The 23057-nt window shown below is 36.7% G+C and overlaps 1 protein-coding gene across 1 annotated transcript; it reads left to right on the forward strand.

The window, feature by feature from the left end:
* Positions 1-1114: 1114 nt before the first annotated feature.
* LOC120625938 (rapamycin-insensitive companion of mTOR) lies at positions 1115-22275 on the forward strand. The gene is made up of 25 exons (XM_039893211.1): positions 1115-1267; positions 1413-1689; positions 2628-2759; positions 3784-3914; positions 4247-4348; positions 5272-5494; positions 6985-7138; positions 7854-7958; positions 8318-8443; positions 9214-9888; positions 10422-10610; positions 11276-11484; positions 12117-12510; positions 12845-13068; positions 13608-13809; positions 14541-14805; positions 15327-15885; positions 17074-17192; positions 17449-17536; positions 18352-18492; positions 18783-18941; positions 19263-19369; positions 19483-19905; positions 20644-20759; positions 21276-22275. Exons 1-25 carry the CDS (start codon positions 1231-1233, stop codon positions 21513-21515), a joined length of 5397 nt encoding a protein of 1798 aa, XP_039749145.1. The 5' UTR covers positions 1115-1230; the 3' UTR covers positions 21516-22275.
* The last annotated feature ends 782 nt before the right edge of the window (positions 22276-23057 follow it).

Raw genomic sequence — 23057 nt, forward strand, 5'->3', positions numbered from 1 at the left:
CCACCACGGGAAAAAAGTTGAAAAAGTGTCCAGTGTATGCGCTAAATAACAGTTCAAAAATCCTCCACAATGGCGCTGGTGGATGCACAGGGTATGGTATGAATGTCGCAATCGTAGATGAATTGAAGTATGCCGAGTTAAAAAATTTAATGTCATTATCGACTAAAGTAGTTAATTATTGAGAATTTCAACAACTTACGTTGTACAAAATATTGTGGTAAATATAACCTTACTTCCTTGTATCTCCATACTTCCTTGTTTATTTTTCAAGCCTACTCTAACAATATTTATATTTGGCGCTTCTTTTAAGAGTTACCCTGATGCAAATGTGGCGCCATCCTAATTTAATACATTTTGACGACACTTTTTCATATACACAGATGACTCTCCTTACCTCTACCCTCCATAGTATGAGTTCAAAAATTTAAGGACAGCTTAAAAATATTGTTGACGTGGAGTCCATAAATTTTTTTGAGTTGCGATAACTTCTACATTGTCTGATTAAAATAAATAAAAAGTATTTTACTTCTTTATAAACAATCTTAATAATAAAACTATTTATTTGAATAAGAATTAATATTACGGTATTAATGTAACTCACTTTTGTCTCTAACGTTGATCTCATAAAATTTTAGAACACAAAAGCTGCTTTTACGACTTAACTATGTTAGTTAGATATACTCCCTAACGGACTTTTTCGTAGGTATCAATGAGTACTTTAATTGTGTATTACATAATTTTTATGTATCATTAATATATTACACAGCGCACGCCAAATAATGAATTTTATAGCACAATTTTTACTACTTTAGGTTATATTATTGCAATTTTCTTAAAGATTTTAAACTTTTTTTCAGATAAATTATAGCCTATGTAATTTATTATTTTCCAGCTGTGGGAATTAACCCACGGCCTATATAAAACTTCCATGACATACGACCAGCATACCCCTTAACCATTTAGTTCACTTTACCATTTCTTAGTATTATCACTTACCGTGAGTATACAAAAAGGATACGAATATAAACTATTGATCTGAGGAATAAGGAATGTATAAAGGCCAGGGAATTCTGTAGAAGTTATTCGTCTGTGTCTCGACTGATCTGTGGTGTAATCTGTGATTATCACTAATAGAATTTTTATTATAAATTTTTAGATGTTATCATTGCATTTTACGGACTTATTTATGTTTTTGAATGCAGATCGAACCGCGGCGTAAATTATGATATAATGGCCACTTTGGAAAATAGGTTGAGTCGTAGAAAAGGTAAATAGTCATAAGAGCTCCGCCTTGTATATATTTATACAGTCGCGAAGTGTAATTTAAAAAAAATGTGTTATCCATGTCGGTTCATAAACATTGCAAATCAATGCAGTGAATTAATTTATTCAAGGAATCAATATAATTGCAGGTAAACATGATGGTGATACTTATAGGTTAGACACTAAGAAATCACCAGAAGAGAATATAATTGAGATTATAAAAGGTCTGTATTCAAAAAAGCCGTTCCATAGAGATAGTTCCACTTCACCCACCAACAGAAATGTGCCTAATGAGAGATTAGGATTAAGACCTCAAAAAAGTAGTTCTGACAGCTACAGATGGTCCTACTTAGAGGCATTAGTCACACTACTGCATAAGGAAGACAGGAATAACCTAGGATTTACTCCTGATGAGTTGATGACATGGTACGTAGGCATCTAAAATTTTACTTTATTAATAAATTTAAATTATAAATGATACCTCTATGTGTATAAAATATTGTTGCTAGAATTTATGGGCTCTGAGAGCTTTATATAAATAGGGGCAATGAGAATATTAAGTACCCTAATAGTCTAAATTTTATGTTAACCTATAGGCATATTATTGTAAGTAATCATTTAGTAAGATTGTATTTTCAATCACTCAATATTCAAAAAAATTCATTTATTTCAAGTTGGCCTAATATAAGCACTTTATTATTAACACTTTACTATTTAATATTTTTGTATATTAGTGTATGTAAGGGCTACATCTACTGAAGTAATTAGACAATATTTTATGGTAAGGGTGATTGTTTGGTGAATAAAGAAAAGATAACATTTCGAAGATGCACCTTCAACAATTTTAATAAGATTAAAACAAAACTATTAAGCTTATCAATATAGAAAACATATGTATATAAATTGAAGAACTAATGGGATTAGAAGCCTCATATTTCTGGCTTCAAACCCAGACTGCCATGTGATATTGCCATAGCCTAAAGAGATTTGTCATGTTTAAGAACTTTCCACAGCCAATAATCTCAATACTCATCAGAATCAAAATAAAGTATTGGCATTTGAGTTTTATGTTAAGACAAAGCTTTTTATGTAGGACCAAGTGTTGGTCATATACCACACACTACAAAAAAACACTTACATGATAAACTCATAGTTTAAAATGCTTTCATTTGAGTCAACATATTTCTGCCTTGGAATTTTATAAGTAAATTGTGCAATGCATTTGAGTAATGTATAGGAAGTGTTCTAGTTTTATTACCTATATCTTACAATAATTTCAATTGTAAACTTAAGCTTAAAGTTGGTCTTGAATCACATTGGGGCTAGGTTGAGATTCTAGCTTACTTATTTTTTTAATTTTTCAGCATTCGCATAAGTCTTATTGACGAGTCAATGGTTATAAGAGCAGCTGGATTAAGAGTCCTAAGATATTTAATAAAAACAGAGGGTGACGTGGCTACCTTCAACCATTTAAAACTGCCTTATCTCGTAATAAGGTATTGTGATATTATTGCTTTATTTACCTTTCTTAATAACCTCCGTGGCACATTGGTAATAGCTGTAATTTTATAAGCGGAGATAAACCTGGCAGCAGCATTTTAACAATTTATAATTTCAAAATTTTCACCTGTCTGATCTGGTTTGAAGTTTGGCCTTGGTCAGTTAACCCCCTATCGACAAAGACGTGCCACCAAGCAGTATAACTTACTGGTATTATGTCGCATAGTAACCGATCAGGAGTGTGGGTTAAGTATATAACTGCCATACCGCTTAACAGCTTGGCCCTCTCCCATCTTAGACTGCGTTATTACTTAACACCAGGTGAGATTGCAGTTATGGCATACTTGTTCAAAAAAAATTCTGTTAACCCAAGAGCCTGAAGTAGCAATCCTTTAGCTTGTTTATTGAGATAGGTTACATAACATGGGTTAGGTTGCAGGCACAGGATTTAATATAAAGTTCATACATATATAATATAGTTCCATCTAGTTAGTGTAAGTGGTCCAGCTTTATTAACAAGATGTAAAACAAAAAGAGATAGGTTGTATGCCCTGCAATAATAGTGCTTTAAGAATATACAGAATATAGAGTACATTAAAAGAAAAAAAAAATATCTAAAATCTCCATCTTTACATACCAGTTTATAGTATAACCAAATAGTAAAAATATAGGTGTTCAACAATGTAGATAGAATTTGCAAATAAACCAAAGGTTAAGCAGCTTTAAATTAAAATTAACTATCAAACAATATGTTTTACATGAAGAACTTACAGGTTTATGATTATGAATTTTGAAATTTAGTTATTTCATATACTCAATGAAAAAAATAGCAAAATTTGGATCTTATAATGTTTGTTAAGTGAGGCATCCTAATCTAATCTATTCTATTTGAAGAAAATTCCTTTAGATTCTTAAATTTTGAATATGAATTTTGGATTATCCAAATAGGTCTATTACGATTAATAGTTTCGGCATTCGGAGTTTTACTGTGTTGATTATATTAATATTTTATCAAAAAAGGTCAATGGACTTGATGCTCCGTAATGAAGAAGAGCGTGCGCAAGCATTGAAAGTTGTACGACGTGTGATTGCTGTTGTGGGGGCTGTCGAACAGGGACACAGACGGCTTCGCGCCGCTTACATCGACCAAGGCATGTAGCGATAAGGCTGACTAAGGGCTCATGCCCATTAATGGTACATCACAGAATTTTCAAGAGACTAATCAGTAACAGACTTTGATTACATAAACTTGTTAACATTTTATGAGTTAGTATATATATTAGTTGGCTTGTAAAAAAATCCAGCATCTTATTTATATTTAATATCATATTTTTATGGTCTTTAATGATTATTCACTTAAAAATAGTGTCCCATTGATGGGCACTGGTCCGAATATAACAAAATCTTTATTTAGTTAAGAGATTTATGTACAAGGTTTGGTTATTAGTGTCCAATAGATTTATAATAATTGAACTTATTCCAGGTCTTCTACGATGTCTGGCTGCCGTTGCCAGGGCCGGCAGTGCTGGGGACGGCAGTGGCGATAGATTGTCTAGGCCCGCTATTGCGACTCTAGCCGAGATATGTAAGTGCCAAGGCCATTTTTTTTAAACCATGTTTGACAACTCACCGGTCCATTTACACATAACGTCGCACTGATCATAGCAATATTAGTGCAGTTTGTAAGCAGTGGCGTGCACTTCATACATGCACAAAAGCACTACATACCCAAATTATTTTATATAACTAGTATTGAAGGGGAAATTTTTCCCTTTTATGTAATTTACTTGCTTTATGCATACCCTGGTCGCAAACCCTGTGCACGCCACTGTTTGTAAGCGTATATAATATAGCGAAAGTAATCATTTGTTACGCCCACCACAGGAACTGAACAAACTACCACAGTTCACTTTACTTTTAAAAGGTACAATATTGCAGTGTTCGAGTTGAGTGATGTACTAGAGTGCATGTAGGAGTTAACAAAAGCTACCGTGAAATATTAACTATTTGGATGTTTACACATAAGCGTCCTTTAAACAACATCGGGTGAATAAAACTGGTAATTACTGATAATCCATACTAATACTATAAATACGAAAGTTCCTTCTTCTTCTATCTTGATAAGACTTGGCATAGAGATAGCTTGCATCTTATAGATGGGCATTGCAAGGGTACATTATGGAAATGGAGCTGGAAACAGTTCCTGCGGGCTTCAAAACATAACTCATGTTGCATATGCACATGCAGTTAAGCCAACCTTGAAAGACTTGTTATAAAGATCTTGCATGGTGATATTTTGAGCCCAGGAAAACTAATACAAATATTATTTGTAGCGTTAGGCGAACAAGCTTCTACGAGGTAAATAACCGTCTAAAAAACACCCTCGTTAGAAATTGAAAATCGGAACAGTAATTTTATCAAAAAAGTGAGATAAGACGACGTTTCGGAACACGTTGCCAGTTTCCTGGACATTTGACAGTTTATCAAAACAGCTCTCCTTTGTTCTAGGCGTCCTTAACCCGGATCTTTTCATATCTTGCGGTGGAGTGACAGCAGTAACGCGGCAGTTGGCCGAATGTGCTACCCCGCGTATGGCGGAGGCGCTGTGTGGGGTGCTGTTGCACACACTCAATGACCCAAAGTCGCGTAACGCTGCGCGAATAGACCTCACGTGCCTCAACTCTCCGTACTGCGACTTCCACTTCAGACCTGCGGGGACTGATACCAGCAGGTGAGGCTTAAAAATTAGGGTCACTATAGTCTTAAAAAAGTAATAGGTCCATTTGTCATCGCGACGTAACTAGTTATGGAACCATAAGACTCGGGACTCGATACTCACGACAAATCAATTCAAGTTTGTATCAGTACTTGATTGATATTATTATGTATTTTAAAGTGTTCGTACGTTCAAAGTATTCCTTTAACTTCACAACCAATACGCGTGACTGACTATTGATTATACGTCCACTTTTTAACATGTTGAAACAGAGTTAGTACTATATAACAACAAACACAATAGTAAACAATATATTTCAAACTTAAACGAGCGCACAGTCAATTTTACAAGATGAGGAACGAAAAACTGCGCAGTGCGCGCGGGGACGCTTCAGTCATGTGCCGCTTGGTCAGATACATCAACTCAGACTCATTATTTAGAACCCATTTTGAGAACCAAGCTCATTCTTTGCAGTAAAGATAACAACACAATATTTAATTTCGATATTCAGTAAAAAAAATGGTTACAGCACTAGTATAAAAAAAAAAAAAGACTGAGAACGTAACTGTTTTCGGAACGTTTCGCAACATTTATAAATTGCATGCTACTATAAAGTAAGCGCAAAAAGAATACTCGCGATATATTCTTTCATATTATTTAACGTCCCAAAAAAATTTACGTATTTTTTAAAACACTGTATGTAATTGATTTTTATTTTATTGTTTCTTTCAGTTTCGTTCCAAGTTACACTCTATGGTCTTGCACAAATGTCAAAACGGTCCTATTATATTTTTACGACTATTATTTATATTATACTTATTTATATCACCTACAACAGTAATATTGAATTAGTGTATAAGTAAATAGTAAAATTATAAAATACAGTTATTGTTACGCGATACCTACAAAACATAACATAAACGAACATTTTCTCATGTCTAGATTTATCCGCCCAAACACAGTTTTTATACATTTCCTTACATTCTCTCTTTGATTTCATAATTTTCAATTTGGCCGCATGTCTGCTAATTTTTTTTTCAATTTTAAAGCAAAGCTGCATTGTTGTCTGACCAATTTAGTTTACTTACTGTTATATGCCCCTAACAGGCGCTTTTCCAGACGAGCTCTAATACGAAAGAAAGATCTACTACTACTAAAACGCTAAACTATTAGTCAACGTTTTGTTATTAAACCATCTCCAATTCGGCTCAGGTATAAAATTAAAAGTACCATCTTGATGCATTGGAATCGGTCTGTTGCTAGAAGACACGTCGGTGACCTAGCCATTAAAAAACTTTATTTTTAAGCATCGTTGTTCAACGCTTTGTTATTAAACTATCTACAATTTGGCTCAAGTATAAAATTACAAGTACCATCTTGATGCATTGGAGTCGGTCGGTTGCTAGAAGACACATCGGTAACCTAGTCATTGAAAAACTTTAGTTTTGAGCTTCATTGTAAGGTTACCTATCTATCGGTAGATCTTATCAGTTCCTCGCTTACAGGGATGAACGCGAAATGCGGTTTACATGCAGTCGACTGGCATTGCTGTGCGTATTGCGCAGTTGGCCGGGTTTATTGCACTTCTGCCACCCGTGCAGTGCGGGCGGACTTCACGCCTTGGTTGCGGCTCTGTATTTACCGCGGTTAGAGGTCCGAGTGAGTATACCACTACAAAGAGATTCACTCCTTTGATCTTGGAAAATCCTTTTAAGTTCACTAGCGTTTTTGTCCAGGGTGGTCATAAAGCAGAAAGATTGCATTACATTGAACTTGTCTTCTTTTATACTAGTTATATAAAAATCGAGGGTAGGCTGAGAATTCGTGCATGTATTAAGTGCAACTGTTGACGCTCAAGCTGAATTGCATCTTGAGTCTGCACTTCCCAGCGTTCACTTCGCACAATCTCATTTGGCCGGACTGAAGTTTGCTCTCCGAAACGTTCCCACGTACTAGGGAATTCCTAAAAAAAGTTGCAAAAAAAATATATAGAGTTCTGTCTTAACTCTGTCATTACTCTATGAAGATACCTACGCAATATAATCTGTTGCTACCATGCGCCACTTAACATGAAGATCGTAGTGCAGTATGCAGAGTTTAAATCTATGTTTACTTTTCTAAATTTCATAACGGTTCCGAATCTGTAATACTCTACATACAAATGTCCTAAATACAATTGATGTGAAAAGAATATGACTTTTCATGTTCTCGCCAATTAAATTGGTTTGAGATCATCTACAACATAATTGGCAACAAAGTATAGTATTGGATAGAAGCAGGCGTTACTTTGCGGAAATCCATGATATATAATTTTGATAACAAAGTATAGTTAAATAATTATATCACGTATAGTTTGGAATTATATTTTTTTTAGAAAGCCATTTTGGATTTGCTGTATGAGCTGGTCGGATTGCCCCAACCAGACTGGACAGACGAAATTTCCGTTGCTATAGACGCTGTCGATCCTGCTGATTTTCAAGTAAGTTTAATTAAATTATAACCTAAAAGTACTTGGCATTGCTATAACATATTAAAACAATATTGAATTTAAAGCTAACAATATGTTTATTTCGTCACACTTTTCAACAAGTAAACTAATAAAAAATGCAAAAACTAATAGAAAATGTAACAAAAAGTTTTAAGGGTTAACGTTTTCGATCACGCGATATTGTCTCAGAAAAAATATTTTATGTTATGTTTTGTAGAAAAATTGTGTTTAATTTTCTAGTTTTGTTAAATACATTATTTTTGAAATAATTATAATATATAAGCATTACCCTGTACAAGCGATATTTATAAAAGATTCAAATACCCTACGAAGTTTTAATTTTTAATCAGGATTCTTGGCGACTGAACGAAGGTTTCGTGGCGGCCGAAGGAGTTGCCATTTTACCTCACCTAAGTGCTACTGGCCCTGATATAATTGAAATTCATCTTGCACTCCTACTTCAGTGTTTCATAGAGGTAAGTTTTTGATTGTATATATAAAATCATGTATAAATATGTGTCTACCTGTGTATTATGCCAATATATTATTAGCCTATGAAAAATGGCGCACAGTGTAACTGGCCGTCTGTATTGTATGTGTAGGTGTAGGAAAACAGTGGTTGGGTCTTTTTGTTGAAACGTTTCGTGTCGAGGTCTTCAAGTCGACGTTCCTCAAACGCCTTAAAGGCCTGTTCGACGGAGTATACCAATATACACAGGTAAACACATATTATAAAGAACTCTGTAAATATAATAATGCAATAAATTCATCTGATTAGCATAGGACATTATGCGCTCGTCATTCGATTCGCTCTTGGACAGCAATGCTCAATGTGATCTATTCCATGACGGGTGGACAACATTTTTCCGTGAATTGTTGAGATACTCTGAGAATGTTGAATAACCTTTAATTCAATATTCGAAGAGTATCACTATAGTACACTATATTAATATCATATCTTATATAATGTTTTATGTCTTTTTTCATTCACTTGTCTTATACGTATCCATAAATGATGTAGTTCTTTCTAGTTAGTGTAAGCCCTGCCGCACTAACAAGATGTAAAATAAATAAATGAAAAGGTAATCTCGAATCCGTATCGTTTGGCTGAAGCGCAACGTTGTTTTGTCGTTATCTATTTGACTTTCATTATTTATAATATTTCATTAATTATAATATAAATTATGCAGAAAATATCTCCAACTGCTTTTGACGATTACACAAACCGTTTATGATTTCTTTCCAGGCTGGCCTTCTAGACGGATTAGCCGAAGTTATAGTGTCAAGTGATACATTTATATCGGTCAGAGCGACAGTATTGTTAGGCCAACTATTGCATTTAATACACCTGTTCCTACCACCGCAAATATGTAACTTAACACCAGCACTGCCCTCCCTAATATCGCAAGCGTCGGCCGGGAAGCCACAAGCTTTAGCAGCGGTCGCGGCTCTGAGACGCCTGCACTCGATGTTCGAATCGCGGCCTGCGAGCAACAGCCTGTTCCTAGACCACATACTTCAGTATTGTAGTGGTGCATTTAAGTCTAAGATAGAAGATACCTCAAAGAGTCGAAAGGAGAAGGACAATAGAGCGAGTAAAGCCAGACCGATGTGCTCACTCGACTTACACAAAGACAACAGCGTCGAGTTCCTGAACGAATCAGACACGGAGTGCGAGCCGAAGAGACACAGCATCGGTTCGAGGGCCGACGTTGCAATAAGGAGAAATGTTAGTGCATTAGTGAAAAGTACAAGTGTCGGCTCACGGACTAGTTCCGCGGTGGGTAAAGTGACGAAAACCGCGAAGTTCTTCAGTTTCTTCGAGCGAGGGGACAGTGATAGTTTAATAAAATCATCACTTGTGATGCAAAACAAAGATGGCAATACTTGGAATTGGGAAATCATTCGGACTATTTTAAAGGTGAAATTAAGTATACAATAGTACAACCAGTAGGTATTTAACGAGGCAGTTTGGCAGTATTGAAAAACGTAGTATTAATAGTTAAAACTTTTCATCATCATTATTATCATCAACAGCCGTATAACAGTCCACTGCTGGACTAAAGGCCTCTCCCAATGGTAGGGTTTGCCCACGCTGGCCCAGTGCTTATTGGTGGACTCCACACACCTTTGAAAACATTATGTAGAATCTAAGGCATACAGGTTTTCTGACGATGTTTTCCTTCACCGTGAAGCAAGTGATATTTAAATTACTTAACATGCACATAACTTAGGTGGGATTCGAACTCGGACCCCCGAAAGTGAAGTCGAGCTCGCAATACGCTATTACCGCTTAAAACCGCAGAAGTATATTATATCAATTTAATTGCATGAGACTTCTACATCTTACTCTAAACGTTTACATTGATGTATAAACTACCTGTTTGAAACGGAAATCTTTTCGGATTTCTGATCGCCCCTCCAACCGTTAATATGGTTTAAATTTTTTTTTAGGAAACTGACAGCTCTCCTCTCTTGAATTTAAATGACAGCGGTCATAGAGAATGGGCCAGTAGGATTATTAACTACTTGAAACCGTCCTCGAATAAGTATTCCCACACGGATCTATCGACCACGTGTAACGGACATTCTCCCACACGCGCTGGCTGTCAGTTGATACGACATCTGTTACGTCACAATGATGTAAGTATAGCGTTCTAACACTCTTTGTCTCCTTCACAGTTTCCAATTTAATGTTCTTTTAGTATCTTATCATTCATCATCATCATTATCATCTCAACCACAGGACGATGACCGCTGGACATTGGGTCTTTTGTGGGACTTCCACACGCTACGGTTTTGTGCCGATTGTATTCAATGACTCCATCCAACCCGTTTTATGTCGTCTGTGCTCCTCGTGGGAGATCAACTGACACTGCGTTTTTCAGTTTTCTAGTGTTTCTTCGCCGTCTTTGAGCTGATCTAGAGGTTTTTTTTATTCGGTAAAGGTGAAGGCCAAATTCGAACCTCAATAAGCCATAAATTATTTGTTGTGGTTGAAACCCAATTTATTTGTTCTGCAACATAAAACACAAGTAATAATAAATCAAAAGGTAGAAAATAAAGTAGAAAATAAAGTACATATGCCATTAACAAAATGGTCGCGACTTAGCAAAGTGCTAATTTTTAATTAAAGGTTGAGCTAGATTTTCAAATAAAACCTGAGCGCTGAAATTGTTCCGAAATCAAAAGGAGTAAGCGCACAAGGTCGAGATCATCGCATCATCAATTTGATTCCATTTTGTTAAACAAGCATAATCGACTGTCTCAAATAGACCACAATGGTCACACTTCTGCATTTTTTGCAGGTTGATACCCAAAGGATGCTGAAAGATCTCTTCATGGATGTGAGCCATCAAATAGAGGCGATACAGACGGGTCGGAAAGCCCACGAGTGTCTTTTTAGCCCGCAGCACATGTGCAACACTATGTGCCAGATGTACTTCCTCTTCATTGGTCAGCTGTGCCACTCGTACACTGGGCTGCGATTGTTCAAACAGACTGGGCTCTACGAAAAGTATGTATAAAAAGGTTTTACAAAACATTAACCTGTTATTGGGTCATCCTTTTACGTAAGTAAGTAATACCTGTGCCAGCATGTCTCGCTCTTCCGTAGAAAATGGTGCAGTTTTAAGTCATGATTTAGAATTATCAGACAATAAAATAAAGATGAAATAACAAAAAATGTCTTTAACTAATCTAAAATGTAAAAGGAAAGTTCTAAACTCCCGTTCTCACTTTTCTTTAAAATCAAACTACTTATGAAATGTCGTAAGTTTCTGGACCGTTAAGTAGTTCATATTTAGATTTATGGTCCTTAATTTAATTTCGGCCACCTCGGTCAAGCTCCAGAGAGATTTTCTAACAAGTGTGTGCCCATACACAGGTGTAATCTATCTCATGGTACGATAGGACGCAGCTCCGTCACGACCAGAAAGTGATCAGGTGCAGGACCGACTGCTTAACCTGCTCTCTGAGGCATGGGGGAGAAAACCCGCCAATTTCCAAACTCGGGCTTGTACTAAGAATGAATGACTTTTTAGAAAACCGTGAAATCGGTAAAAGTTGAGATCAGGCCTCTTTCTTCTACTACGCGGTCTTGCGAATTCTTTATCCCAATTTTTAAGATAACTGTTTTTCTGTTTGCAGTCTCCTAGAACTATCCACTAAAACTCACCATAGTTGTTACGTTAAATTAGTTATATCAAGCTTAGATTACACCATGGATTCGAGTCCACGGGACATACTTGCCAAAACATTAACATGCAATATCCTAGCGTCAAGATTATATGCAACTCAGTTCCTAAACGTACTCTTAAGAGCCTCGCGAAAGTCTAGAGATATGGTGAGGAAAAAGTCCAAACTAAAACAGAATTTTGTACAAGAGCATACAAGTTTCATGCAAAGAGATGAAATCGAAGTGACCGGCGGTATGGATATGGATACATGGATTTTGCAAATGTTGGTCGGACAAATTAAAGATGAGTCGAAGGCTGTTGTGAAGTGTGCTCTGAATATTCTAGAAGAAGCTTATAGTTTTCCGGTAAGTGATTTTCAGTTGTCACCTCCCCTCCTCTTCAAGCGGGCGTCGTAAGAGGCAACTACGTGAATGTAACAGAACGGGCAACAGCGTCCTCTGTGCTACTACTACCATATACTGCGATCACTAAACCTTCTGCCCAGAGTGGTGATTATGAGCAATCCCGTCCCTTTAGTTCAGCACTATTATTTAAAGTTTAATATTTAACCAACTTAAAAAAAAGATGGCGTTCAATCGATCGATTTCATTTAAAAGGACTTGGTAAAGTATGATGAATCTTACTGATCGAGTATGCTACACCATAAATAAAAGTTAATTTAAGGTTTTTTTCGTACAGCCATACTTCGACAAGTTAATGACAATGAGGGACGCTCTCTGTCAGAACTGTCGGCTCGACAAAGCAGCCGAACCAACAAGTTTGGATCTCTCTGCGGTGGGGGACAGAGGCTACCTTCTGTGGCTGGGACTAGAAGTGGCGGCCGCTGCGCATAACGCCGACTCGAACGCCATAACTTTTGTGAAGAAACACTTGGATTTTTGGAACAAGTCTTATAACTATAGGTAAGTTAACCTACGGACTAAAGTTTTTAAAAAGGAGTTTAGGAATATTTTATTTTTAAAATACTTAATATTCAAAATGCTGTGTTATACGTAATATGCAATGATAAGAGGGAGGAATGTGCGTGGACACATTATTAAGATAGATTTGATTATTACTTAGCGTTTTCAGGCCCAGTCCCGACCTTTGAATCGAAATCTCATGATCCGTAAAAATATTGGCCCAGCCATTAAAACTCATTATTGGTTGTTTTGGTGGTTGGTGTTTTATTGTTTGTGTGTTTTATTAAAATCATCATCTGTATTATTCAAATCTGTAAACACGATATGTTTCCTTGGGAAAGTAAAGGAGATAAAGGCTCGATATGTATATGTTGTATACTTTAGCACCAGATAAGTGCGCCTGGCGGAAGAGTCGTATCATCCTTTAATCTTTCTTGGGAATGAAGGATACCAGATTGCTCGGGGGAGGAGTCAGGTTATTTTGGTTTCTAACCAGCTTCGTCAGCAGATTTCGTTAAAGTTGTATCCGTTTATACTAGATACGTACGCCTCATAGAAGCGGTGGTGCACGAGGCACTTACTCTGTCGGAGGAGTCTCGCAGGCCGCGGAACGCACGCCGGCTGGCTCGGCCGCCACCACACCTGTTCGCCACTCTGGCCGCCCTTTGCGTCCCGCGCACCACTGCTCCGCCGCCCTTCACTAAAGGACTGCTCGCGGCGGCCCTACCGGCACACTATAAGGTTCCTTAACTTGTTGTATATCTTATAACAGATACTGTAGATTTTGTGCTGTAAACATTGATGATACTGAAATTCCCTAGAAGTTTTCATTAAATATATAATGGAAAATATTCAAAATTTTACGGCAGCATCAAAAAATTTTCTTCGCCTGAAAACATTATACGGACTTTTATAAAAATAATAATAGCCTTGTCAGTCGAGCCGTTCACATCTGATGCACTAGTTAACGAATACTATTTAATTTATATTCAACAACAGTGCAGTTAGTTAATAATTGTACCTTGGTTTTAATTCAGATATATCTGTTATTTTATAAGGACCATACATTATGATTGGACAAACACACCATGTGTTTGTCCAATCATATGGAGATTTATGGAGATCCGATGGAAATAGAGTTGACGAATTAATATATTATAGAGGCCTCAAATATCAACACATTTATTTGACGCTTAAAGTATGGATTAAATAATTATCCTTACAGTTAGACGATGGACAGTTTGACGATAAGACTTAGTTTTCGGTAGTCGTATTGTCTACTGGAATGCTAAAGGCCGCAGCTGGTTGCCGATAAGCCGGGAAGATGGCATTTTAACTTTCCGATTAGTGCACAAGGGTTCTATCAAGTATAATCGCAGTCAAATTTGAAACAGCGAACCTATATGATCGTAATGTACTTTTGCTTGTGTTCTTAATATAGTGAAATATAGCAATGCATACATTTCAAACAGATTCTACAGAAAAAGAAATGTATTACGGAGCAAGAGATCGCCGACTTGAAGGCTTCATTATGGGCTGTGGGGAATACTGGTGTTACTCCGCAAGGTCTGCAGCAGTTGATAAACCTAAGTAACGGTTTGCTAGAAGATTCTGTACCTGTGCACATAGTGAGGTTGGCAAGATACAGCCCGGTGTATTCCGTACGAGCAACCGCTTTCTATGTTCTGGGTCTTATTGGAAGTACTTATGACGGTGCTAACTTGCTTGCGGATCTAGGTAAGATAAACTTCTAAGTAATTTACTTTCATAATTATGTTAATTATTTGTTTTTATGACCGAAAAAAAACCATAGTACTAGAAATTTTAATAATTTTGTTTATCTGAGCAGGCGCTTGTTACTTTCACAACCAAAATAAAATACATATTTTTCTAACTTGTCTTATAGTAAACAATCTTTTCATTACTTTTTAGTGTAAAGTATGTTTTACAAATGTAAAAAACAAGTGCGATAAAATAAATAAAAACATTACTAAAAAAAACATAATAAAAAGAGATTTTCTTTATGCAAGTGTTTTTATCCAGTCCAGAATGGTAACCGAGGTCACTAGGATAACTAGTTACACTGTCGAAGTTGTTTTTCTTCGCTCTCCGAGCAGACTGACTGACTCACGTCGGGCGCCCGCTTTTATACTAATCGGAGGCCTAAACCCTAAGTTTTCACTCAAAATACACACAAATGTGATTGTTGAGTTGCTCCTTATATAGATACATAATTGTGAGTTTTTTTTTTATTATAGGTTGGTTATGTGTGCGGCACACGAGACACGATCAGTTCCCAGTAATACCCGACGACACTTTACCCCTGATAATGGACCCGAACGATACCGCTCATAGTTGTATCACCTCGCCTGATCGACGGTTTAATGCACTCGACATCGATTTAAGCGAACACTCCGACCACACAGACCAGAGCACGGCAGAGAGTTTACATTCCGAGAATATCAAATTAAGCAGAACAATAGGAGGCATATCCGTGGATAACGCGGAAAAAGAGCAAGATGTGGTCGATTCTAAAACTGCAATCATAGAAAGGCGAGAGGACAAAAGGAAATCACACACACTTCCGACGCAAGGGTCTAGTTCGCACGAAAGATCGCTCACCGAATCTAGAACTGTCGACATACTAAGAGACTGTTCGAGTTATGAGCGCGCGCCTCATCGGGTCCACATTGACAATCGGTTAGGCAGAATGAATTCCCTGGATTACGCCCGTGAAGCCCGCGTGAGGAACACTAGTGAGTCCAGTACAAGTGGTGTGAGCAGTTGTGATTCATTCCTCGGAAAATATGCTATACCGTAAGCATTACCCTTTGCTCTTAGTCCGTTATCTGGACACATCATTTATTGTAATGGTAAAAAAGTTTCAGATTTATTTTACTTTAGTATCTTTTCAAGTTGGCACCGTACCGGTCATAGTTTTTATTTTTATGAAATAATTGACGAAATAGATGCCCTACTGGACCTGATGGACGTAATGGTAAGTAAAAAACAATCGGCTATAAACAGAGCAATACTTTGCAGGGCATACAAAGTGCTGGATAGAGACAGGCGTTACTTTGCGGAATTCCATGACAGATTATAAAAATTAAGCTTAATTTGCTATACTCCGCGAAAAGCAGGACAATCTGTATGGTTTAATTTATAATTTCTTCAATCCTTATACTCCAAACCAAACGTATCGTCTCCCGCTTCGCACGTTTCTTTCGAAACCGGAGCATCCTCAGGAGATGTTGACTTTACAATAATCGTGAAGTTAGTGGAGTATAAGGATTGAAGAAATTATAAATTACACCATAAAGATTCTCCTGCTTTTCGCGGAGTATAGAAAATTAAGCTTAATTTTCATAAGTTGACGAATGTAGCTCTCGCCATCACCTCACTATGGTAGTGAGACTCGGTACACATTTTTTGCGGAATGTACGTACCTATCTATAGTGCCATCTATAGGCCTACTTGAATAAAAATATTGTTGACTTTGATTTTGCTGCTCTATCTCCACCAACCCGAGGCGTAGGTGTTAAGCCTCCATCCTCCATCCTCCATTTCTTGTGCCAGAAATCCCCCTTCAGGCTGGAACATAGCAATGCTGATTGGCGGCAGAATCAAGCATGGTACTCGGTAGTAGGTTCTTCCCCGGACGAGCTCTGTCACAAAAAGCTCTACTTCTACAAAAAAATAATATAAATAATTTTTATATTTTTTTGTTGATGGCCGATTGGCGCAGTTTGCAGCGACCCTGCTTTCGGAGTCCAAGGCCGTGGGTTCAATTCCCACTACTGGAAAATGTTTTGCGTGATTAGCATGAATATTTTCAGTGTCTGGGTGTTTATATGTATATTCCAAGTATTTATGTATATTATTCATAAAAATATTGATCAGTTATCTTAGTCCATAACACAAGCTACGCTTACTTTGGGGCTAGATGGCGATATGTGTATTGTCGTAGTAAATAGTACATATAGTAGTATATACTTATTTTAACAGGGATAGAGTGCTGAAATTGAGTCCGATACCGAGTTCGTCGAGTTTGTACGGTATGAAGAGCAATAGCAGTTCCTACAGGCCACGCATCCCTGAGCCACAACGAAGAACATCTACCTCTAGTAAGTATTGTATTTTATTTCCTTGTACTTAATATTACAATTCGTAGTTTAATGGTTATATCCTATTTATAACTTGCGTTGAGTATTTTATCGATATTAAACGCAAAGCTTAGAAAGTACTTTAGTCTGGATTTTATAGACGAGCGTTTATTTGGTCTTACTAAAAGATTGTCAAAGTTATATGAGAAAAATTTTAAACATAGTAATTATAAAACACTTAGTACGATAATCATTACATATTATGTTCTTTTATCAGGCTATACACCAGACATAGGCAGTTCACCTCCATCTCAAAAGGATATGAGCGGATATGCCACAATACAGTCTCTAAACAAACACAGAAGGTATGAAACAGTTTGAGAAATAATTATTAGGTTACGTTCTTGGTCCGCTTTTCTGACGGTTTTTTACTAATCCTATGGGAACCGTTTTTTCATGGGATAAAAAGCCTATCCGTCCTCCGTCCTTTCAACTCACCCAAAACTAACCAAAAATCAAGTGGATTGGTTACTTACGTACGTGAGGGAAGGACAAATAAATAAACGCACTTTCACAGTTAGGATTTTGGTATCCAGATGTTTTATCATATTTTCTTTTATTAAGCGTTCCGGTACGATTCCGCGTAGAAACCGATTAGCGATATGGGTTTAATATGACTGCCACACCCCTAACAGGATAGCCCGCTACCATTTTAGACTGTATCATTACTAACACCAGGTGAGATTGCAGTCAAGGGCTATCCATCAAACATTTCAGATTTAACTTTCTTACATGCCTACTGAATTTCAAAGTTTATCTTATAAACCCTAAGTTTTAGGAATCAAGTAATTATTGCTCTGGCTGTCATAAAAGCTATACTGCTTATAAGTTCCCATCTGAGAGACGAATTTAACACATAGTTTACAATCTTGCTCCGATAATTCTGCTCAGTAACTTCCTAACTTTCTCAAAAATGGTGGGTACGGATATTGAGAGCTCGGCATAAGAGTGAGGAAGTGATAATTTTACACTAGCGAACCTCTAGTACTTCATGCCTCCGCGTCTTTTTTCATACCGCAATACAGGCCCAAATATCACTTAACCGCAGTTCAAGGTCACCTCTCGACATCATGGGTCGCATTTTCGAGACTTGTGTGTTTATAGTCGGATCATGTTCTAGGCCACACTATGTATCCGAAAGTGGAGCGAGCGATATAGATGTTCTAACGTGGTTGCCTTACGATTCCAATCAAAGGCCCAAACCCTTTTCTTCCCTGCGAGACCGTGCGAAAACCACTCGAGACCGAATGACTAAGCTCAGGTATTCAGTTTTGTTTAGACATTTGAAAATATAATGTTATTCACTATTTGATTGAAATTTAATCGCTAATGATATAGCAGTAAAGTTGTTTTATTATTAGCAATAAATTTTTTAACTGGACAAAAACTATTTGCTTATTTTATTTTTCAAATCTAACTGTGTGATTGAGTAACCAAGACAAAAGAATTTATTAGTTTAGTAGTTATTTTGCGAATTAATATTTTGTAATACAGATTTTATTTATTACCTGTTTATGTGGTCTGAATACAATGTAGTAATTTATTTTTCAGTCTTTTAGAATACGATTGGAAACCTCTAACGCAAGGGGAGAGTTCCCAAAGAGTTTTCGCGCCAACTTGTACGACAATACAGGTTGCACCGTCCGGACCACGATCGCCTTATTATATAGGAATTTGCTTACCGCGTAATCTTATGGAGCTGTTTCCAATGTGAGTATTATATTTATAATCATTCTTGGCCCACCCACTGCTGTGTACAGATCTTTCCTCATAGGAGAGAGTTTTAGGGCTTTGACGCTCATTATCACATGTTAGTTATAATTACCGGTACAACTTGAAGAATAATCCAAACCAAACAATTTTTTGTATTAGGCTTTTCTGTCTCATTAAACAACCTGGGAGTTGAATCCAGGATCTCGTGATATGGCTCGAATCAGATCAGCCAAGCAGTCAAATATTTTATTGTTACATAATTTTGCATATGAATTTTTATAATTTGTATTTAATACAATATTCTTATATTTCGTGCAGGGACAATGATCCTAAAGATACTGTGGAAGGTGATAAGGGAATCAACAGAGGGACTTCTGTCTTAGCCGACTCCACTACGCCGGACCAAAGTATAGGATTTACAAAAAGTAAGTAATCTATACAGGAAGACTTCTTGCTAACTGCCCAATTCCCGCTACTTTCCCGCTTAAAATAAATTAATAAACGTGAAACCCTCCTCAAATATTTCCTTTGTCTCTAGGCGCTGATATGTCTACAGTTACATCAACAATAGGCAACGTTCGTACTACGACACCGAGCGCTTCAGTTGTAGGAAACGCCTCTGAAACGTCACGAATAGAGGCCAACTTGGCTTTGATGAGTAAATTGTATACAAGCGTGGAGAACAAGAGTGATAGCGAACCCAAACATGATCGGAGCGAGGGAGATAGTAATAAAGTTGAAAGTGAAATAGATAATAAAGCAGCTTTAACTGATTCAAGTGTGGGTAAGAAGATTGAAGCGATACCTAGAGATGATAGTTCTGCGGTCACGAATGTGTTGAGCTCGAACCGTATATCGGGGATCAAAGGTGCGGTATGGAGGCACGCAGCGTCGGATTGTTTGGCATGCGTTAGAACACGACCGCCTTCTTCGCATGAGTTGCGTGAAGCTTTCTTCGCTGGTTTGTATTATTACTTTATTACTAATTTAAGACTACTTTACTTTACTTTACTAAGATAATTTAAGACTAATATAACTGCTTCGTATCCTCAATATTTGAAGAATATCAACGCCAAATTAGAATTATTTATGTAGTACTTTTATTTACTCCACTACAAGTTGATCACAATCTTACCTGGTGGTAAGTGATGATACAGCCTTAAGACGTTAGTGGGTTAACCCGTTATGAGAAGTGCAGTTTGAACATACCCCTAATCGGCTTCTACGCGACATCGTCCTGGCGCCACGTCTTTGTCGTTAGGGTAGTACCCGGCCTCGGCCGAAACATCCTAGCAAACCAGACGAGAAAAAAAATTTGAAATTATAGATTCCCAAATTGCCCCCGCAGGAGATGGAATCCGAGACCTCACGACTCATTAGACCATAGCGCCAGGGAGGTTGTTTCTGTTGCATTAGGTCGTTTTTCAGAAAAAAAATCTTTGTCCATTACATAACTATCATCAGAAGTGGGATAACTTAAAAATAGTTTAAACGTTTTTTATTTACCCTTCATTAATAGTCCATAATGAATAATATTGTAAAGCGTACTGGAGTTCAGTGGAAGAACTTTCCAGTTGTGCTGTATTGATAGAATAGAATAGAGAAGAAAAACTTTATTGCAACACACCACAATAGAAACAAAAACAAGGAATACTGATACTGCATAATTTTGTTTCATATTCTCATTTGTCCTTTTTAGAATTGGAAAGTCCAAGTAGCAGTAGAACTGAGGGGCGAGCAAGTCCAGCTTCGGCTCCCCAGGCGCAATTGCTTCACCACGTGCTTTTTATGTCCAACCCTATACATTTGCGGCAGGTTAGTGTTTGCTATTAGTACTGCGCAGACTATCCCATTTCCTCCTGGAGACATCCTGGAATCCATGGAAAAGATCAGTTTATGTTTAGTCAACATTATCACGGAACTCCGCTGGAGAGATGTACTTTTTGTCGCTCGCTCGATATATATCGGATTAGACCGATATAAAGTTTACCGACATACCGGTTTCACTACGAAAATAGTTAATGAAACTATTATGATCTTGAACTGTATATTTATTCTCGTTATCTCTTAACTTAACTCATATGCAGCTTGACCCACAACCCAGTTTTATTTTGATAGCCAGGCTGTACAGCTGATGTACGTTTCGTTACACGCTTGGCACTGCATCTAACATAGATGTTTGTCAACATACGCTTATGAGAAAAGCGAAAAGACTACCTATGGATCTTAAAGTATTTCATAATTTCTATTAATAGCACTTTCATTATAAAGTGTTTATCATAATATGAATAAGTCAGCATGAAATTTAGAACATTTTGGCATTCTTTTCAGGCGCGATCCGCTCTCCTAACATTAAAACAACGTCACCCAGACGTTTTCCGAAGCCCGTGCGTATACTCCGACGTATGTGCGCTCATATCTAGAGACACGTATATGCTGTGCGCGCGGCGTTTCCTCCAAGAACTATTCCTAGACACCAATTTCGGTTGTTTCCTAAACGAACCAGTGGCCATCTTGGCACGCCACGTGCCGGTAACTACTCTATCACCGACCTTTGAAACAACGCAATAGTATTTGTATATGTTACACTTGTTATCTAATCAAGTATTCAGCAATTATATGGGTGCACGTTATAACACAATTAATTTATACATACATACATAATTATCTTGGTCTGATGAAACCTGTAAATGTTAAAAATAATGTTATGATGCTGAAGCCTGTTCCTTTCCCAAACTCAAAAAAAAAAAAATGGTGATCCTCTTTTTTCCGTTTTATTATAATAAATAGATAATATATTTGATTGATTGATTATAAAATCGAATCTTTACTTGTTAATTGCTGAATACACCAAGAATAATATATTATAATAATTAAAAATACTGTCTTGGTTCGATATGACTACGTGGAGGTAAATTTTATTATAATAGCTGAATATGTTTATGAAAATACATTAAGTATTGTGCTTAACATTATGGAGGTTTACGTATTGAATAAAAAGTTGAGCTTAAATAGAAATAGTAGTATTTCGTTGATTGTCTGTTACATGAATTGTAAGATTTGTGGGTAAAAAATACATGGAATAAAACCAGTAAATTTTTATGACAATACGATTATTTATATTACGGTGGCTTCTTTTTATTTTTCTTCTTGTAATTATTATTTTCGTTTTCGTGTTATTTTCTCTTGTGAAAATAAAATAGAGAAAAGCGGATTTGATTTTATCGTCGGTTAATAATTATAAACACTTTGTAAGAAGTGTGATTCTGTATCAATATTTATACACTTTATGCCACTTTAAGCATATGTTATATTATAAAGTAAACAAAAAGAAATGTCCTTATAATAAAATATTCCTTCCACATGTCAGCAGATCTTTTTTTTTGTAAATAATAAAGTTATATCTGCTTTCTTATTCATGTTAATGTATTATGTAAGCCGATAATACATAATATTTATTGCCTTAATTTATTTCTTACATTCCCTTATGCAAACCACATTTGCCAGTCGAAATGTTATATTAACAATAGCTTTAGATTATGCAATATATATATTCTAAATTCGCAATAATAATATTTAGTTACACTAAAAATGAAAAATAGTTACAAACGGAAATACATTTTACGATCTATGGAATCAACTTTTAATCTGATGTATACAATATACCAATTTAACTATTAACATTTTTGCAACAAAATTAACATTTTTATTAAAATGTGATAAACTTAATGTGAAAGAAAAATATGTCGCTCGGAATATCTACGTGATCAATTCACAAAGAGGAGATCCTTAGATAAATTTACCAACATTGCTCAACATGATGCGAACCTAAATTGGCAATGGGGGGGACCACATAGCTCGAAGAACCGATGCACATAAGGTGCTTGAGGGGTGACCTTGTATCGGAAAAGTAGCGTTGGTAGGTAATCCACTAGCTGAACTATATGACATTAAGCAAGTTGCTGGGCACAAGCGGCAAATGACCGCGTAGTCAGGAGATCCCCTCTTCTTATATAATTGTGTCTCTCGACTAATGGAGGTTAGCTTTCAGCTTAGCGAACTTCTCGCGTTCTAAGGAAATCCCTACGAAAAACCTATGCATACCAATCGACC

Source organism: Pararge aegeria, chromosome 8, assembly GCF_905163445.1.
Source record: "Pararge aegeria chromosome 8, ilParAegt1.1, whole genome shotgun sequence".
Classification (NCBI taxonomy): domain Eukaryota; kingdom Metazoa; phylum Arthropoda; class Insecta; order Lepidoptera; family Nymphalidae; genus Pararge; species Pararge aegeria.

Coding starts and splice junctions, on each gene's coding strand:
- LOC120625938 (XM_039893211.1), top strand. CDS start 1,231: ATGGCCACTTTGGAAAATAGGTTGAGTCGTAGAAAAG. Junction 4,349..5,271: donor TGCGACTCTAGCCGAGATAT/GTAAGTGCCAAG, acceptor CCTTTGTTCTAG/GCGTCCTTAACCCGGATCTT. Junction 11,485..12,116: donor CAGACTGGGCTCTACGAAAA/GTATGTATAAAA, acceptor TTCTGTTTGCAG/TCTCCTAGAACTATCCACTA.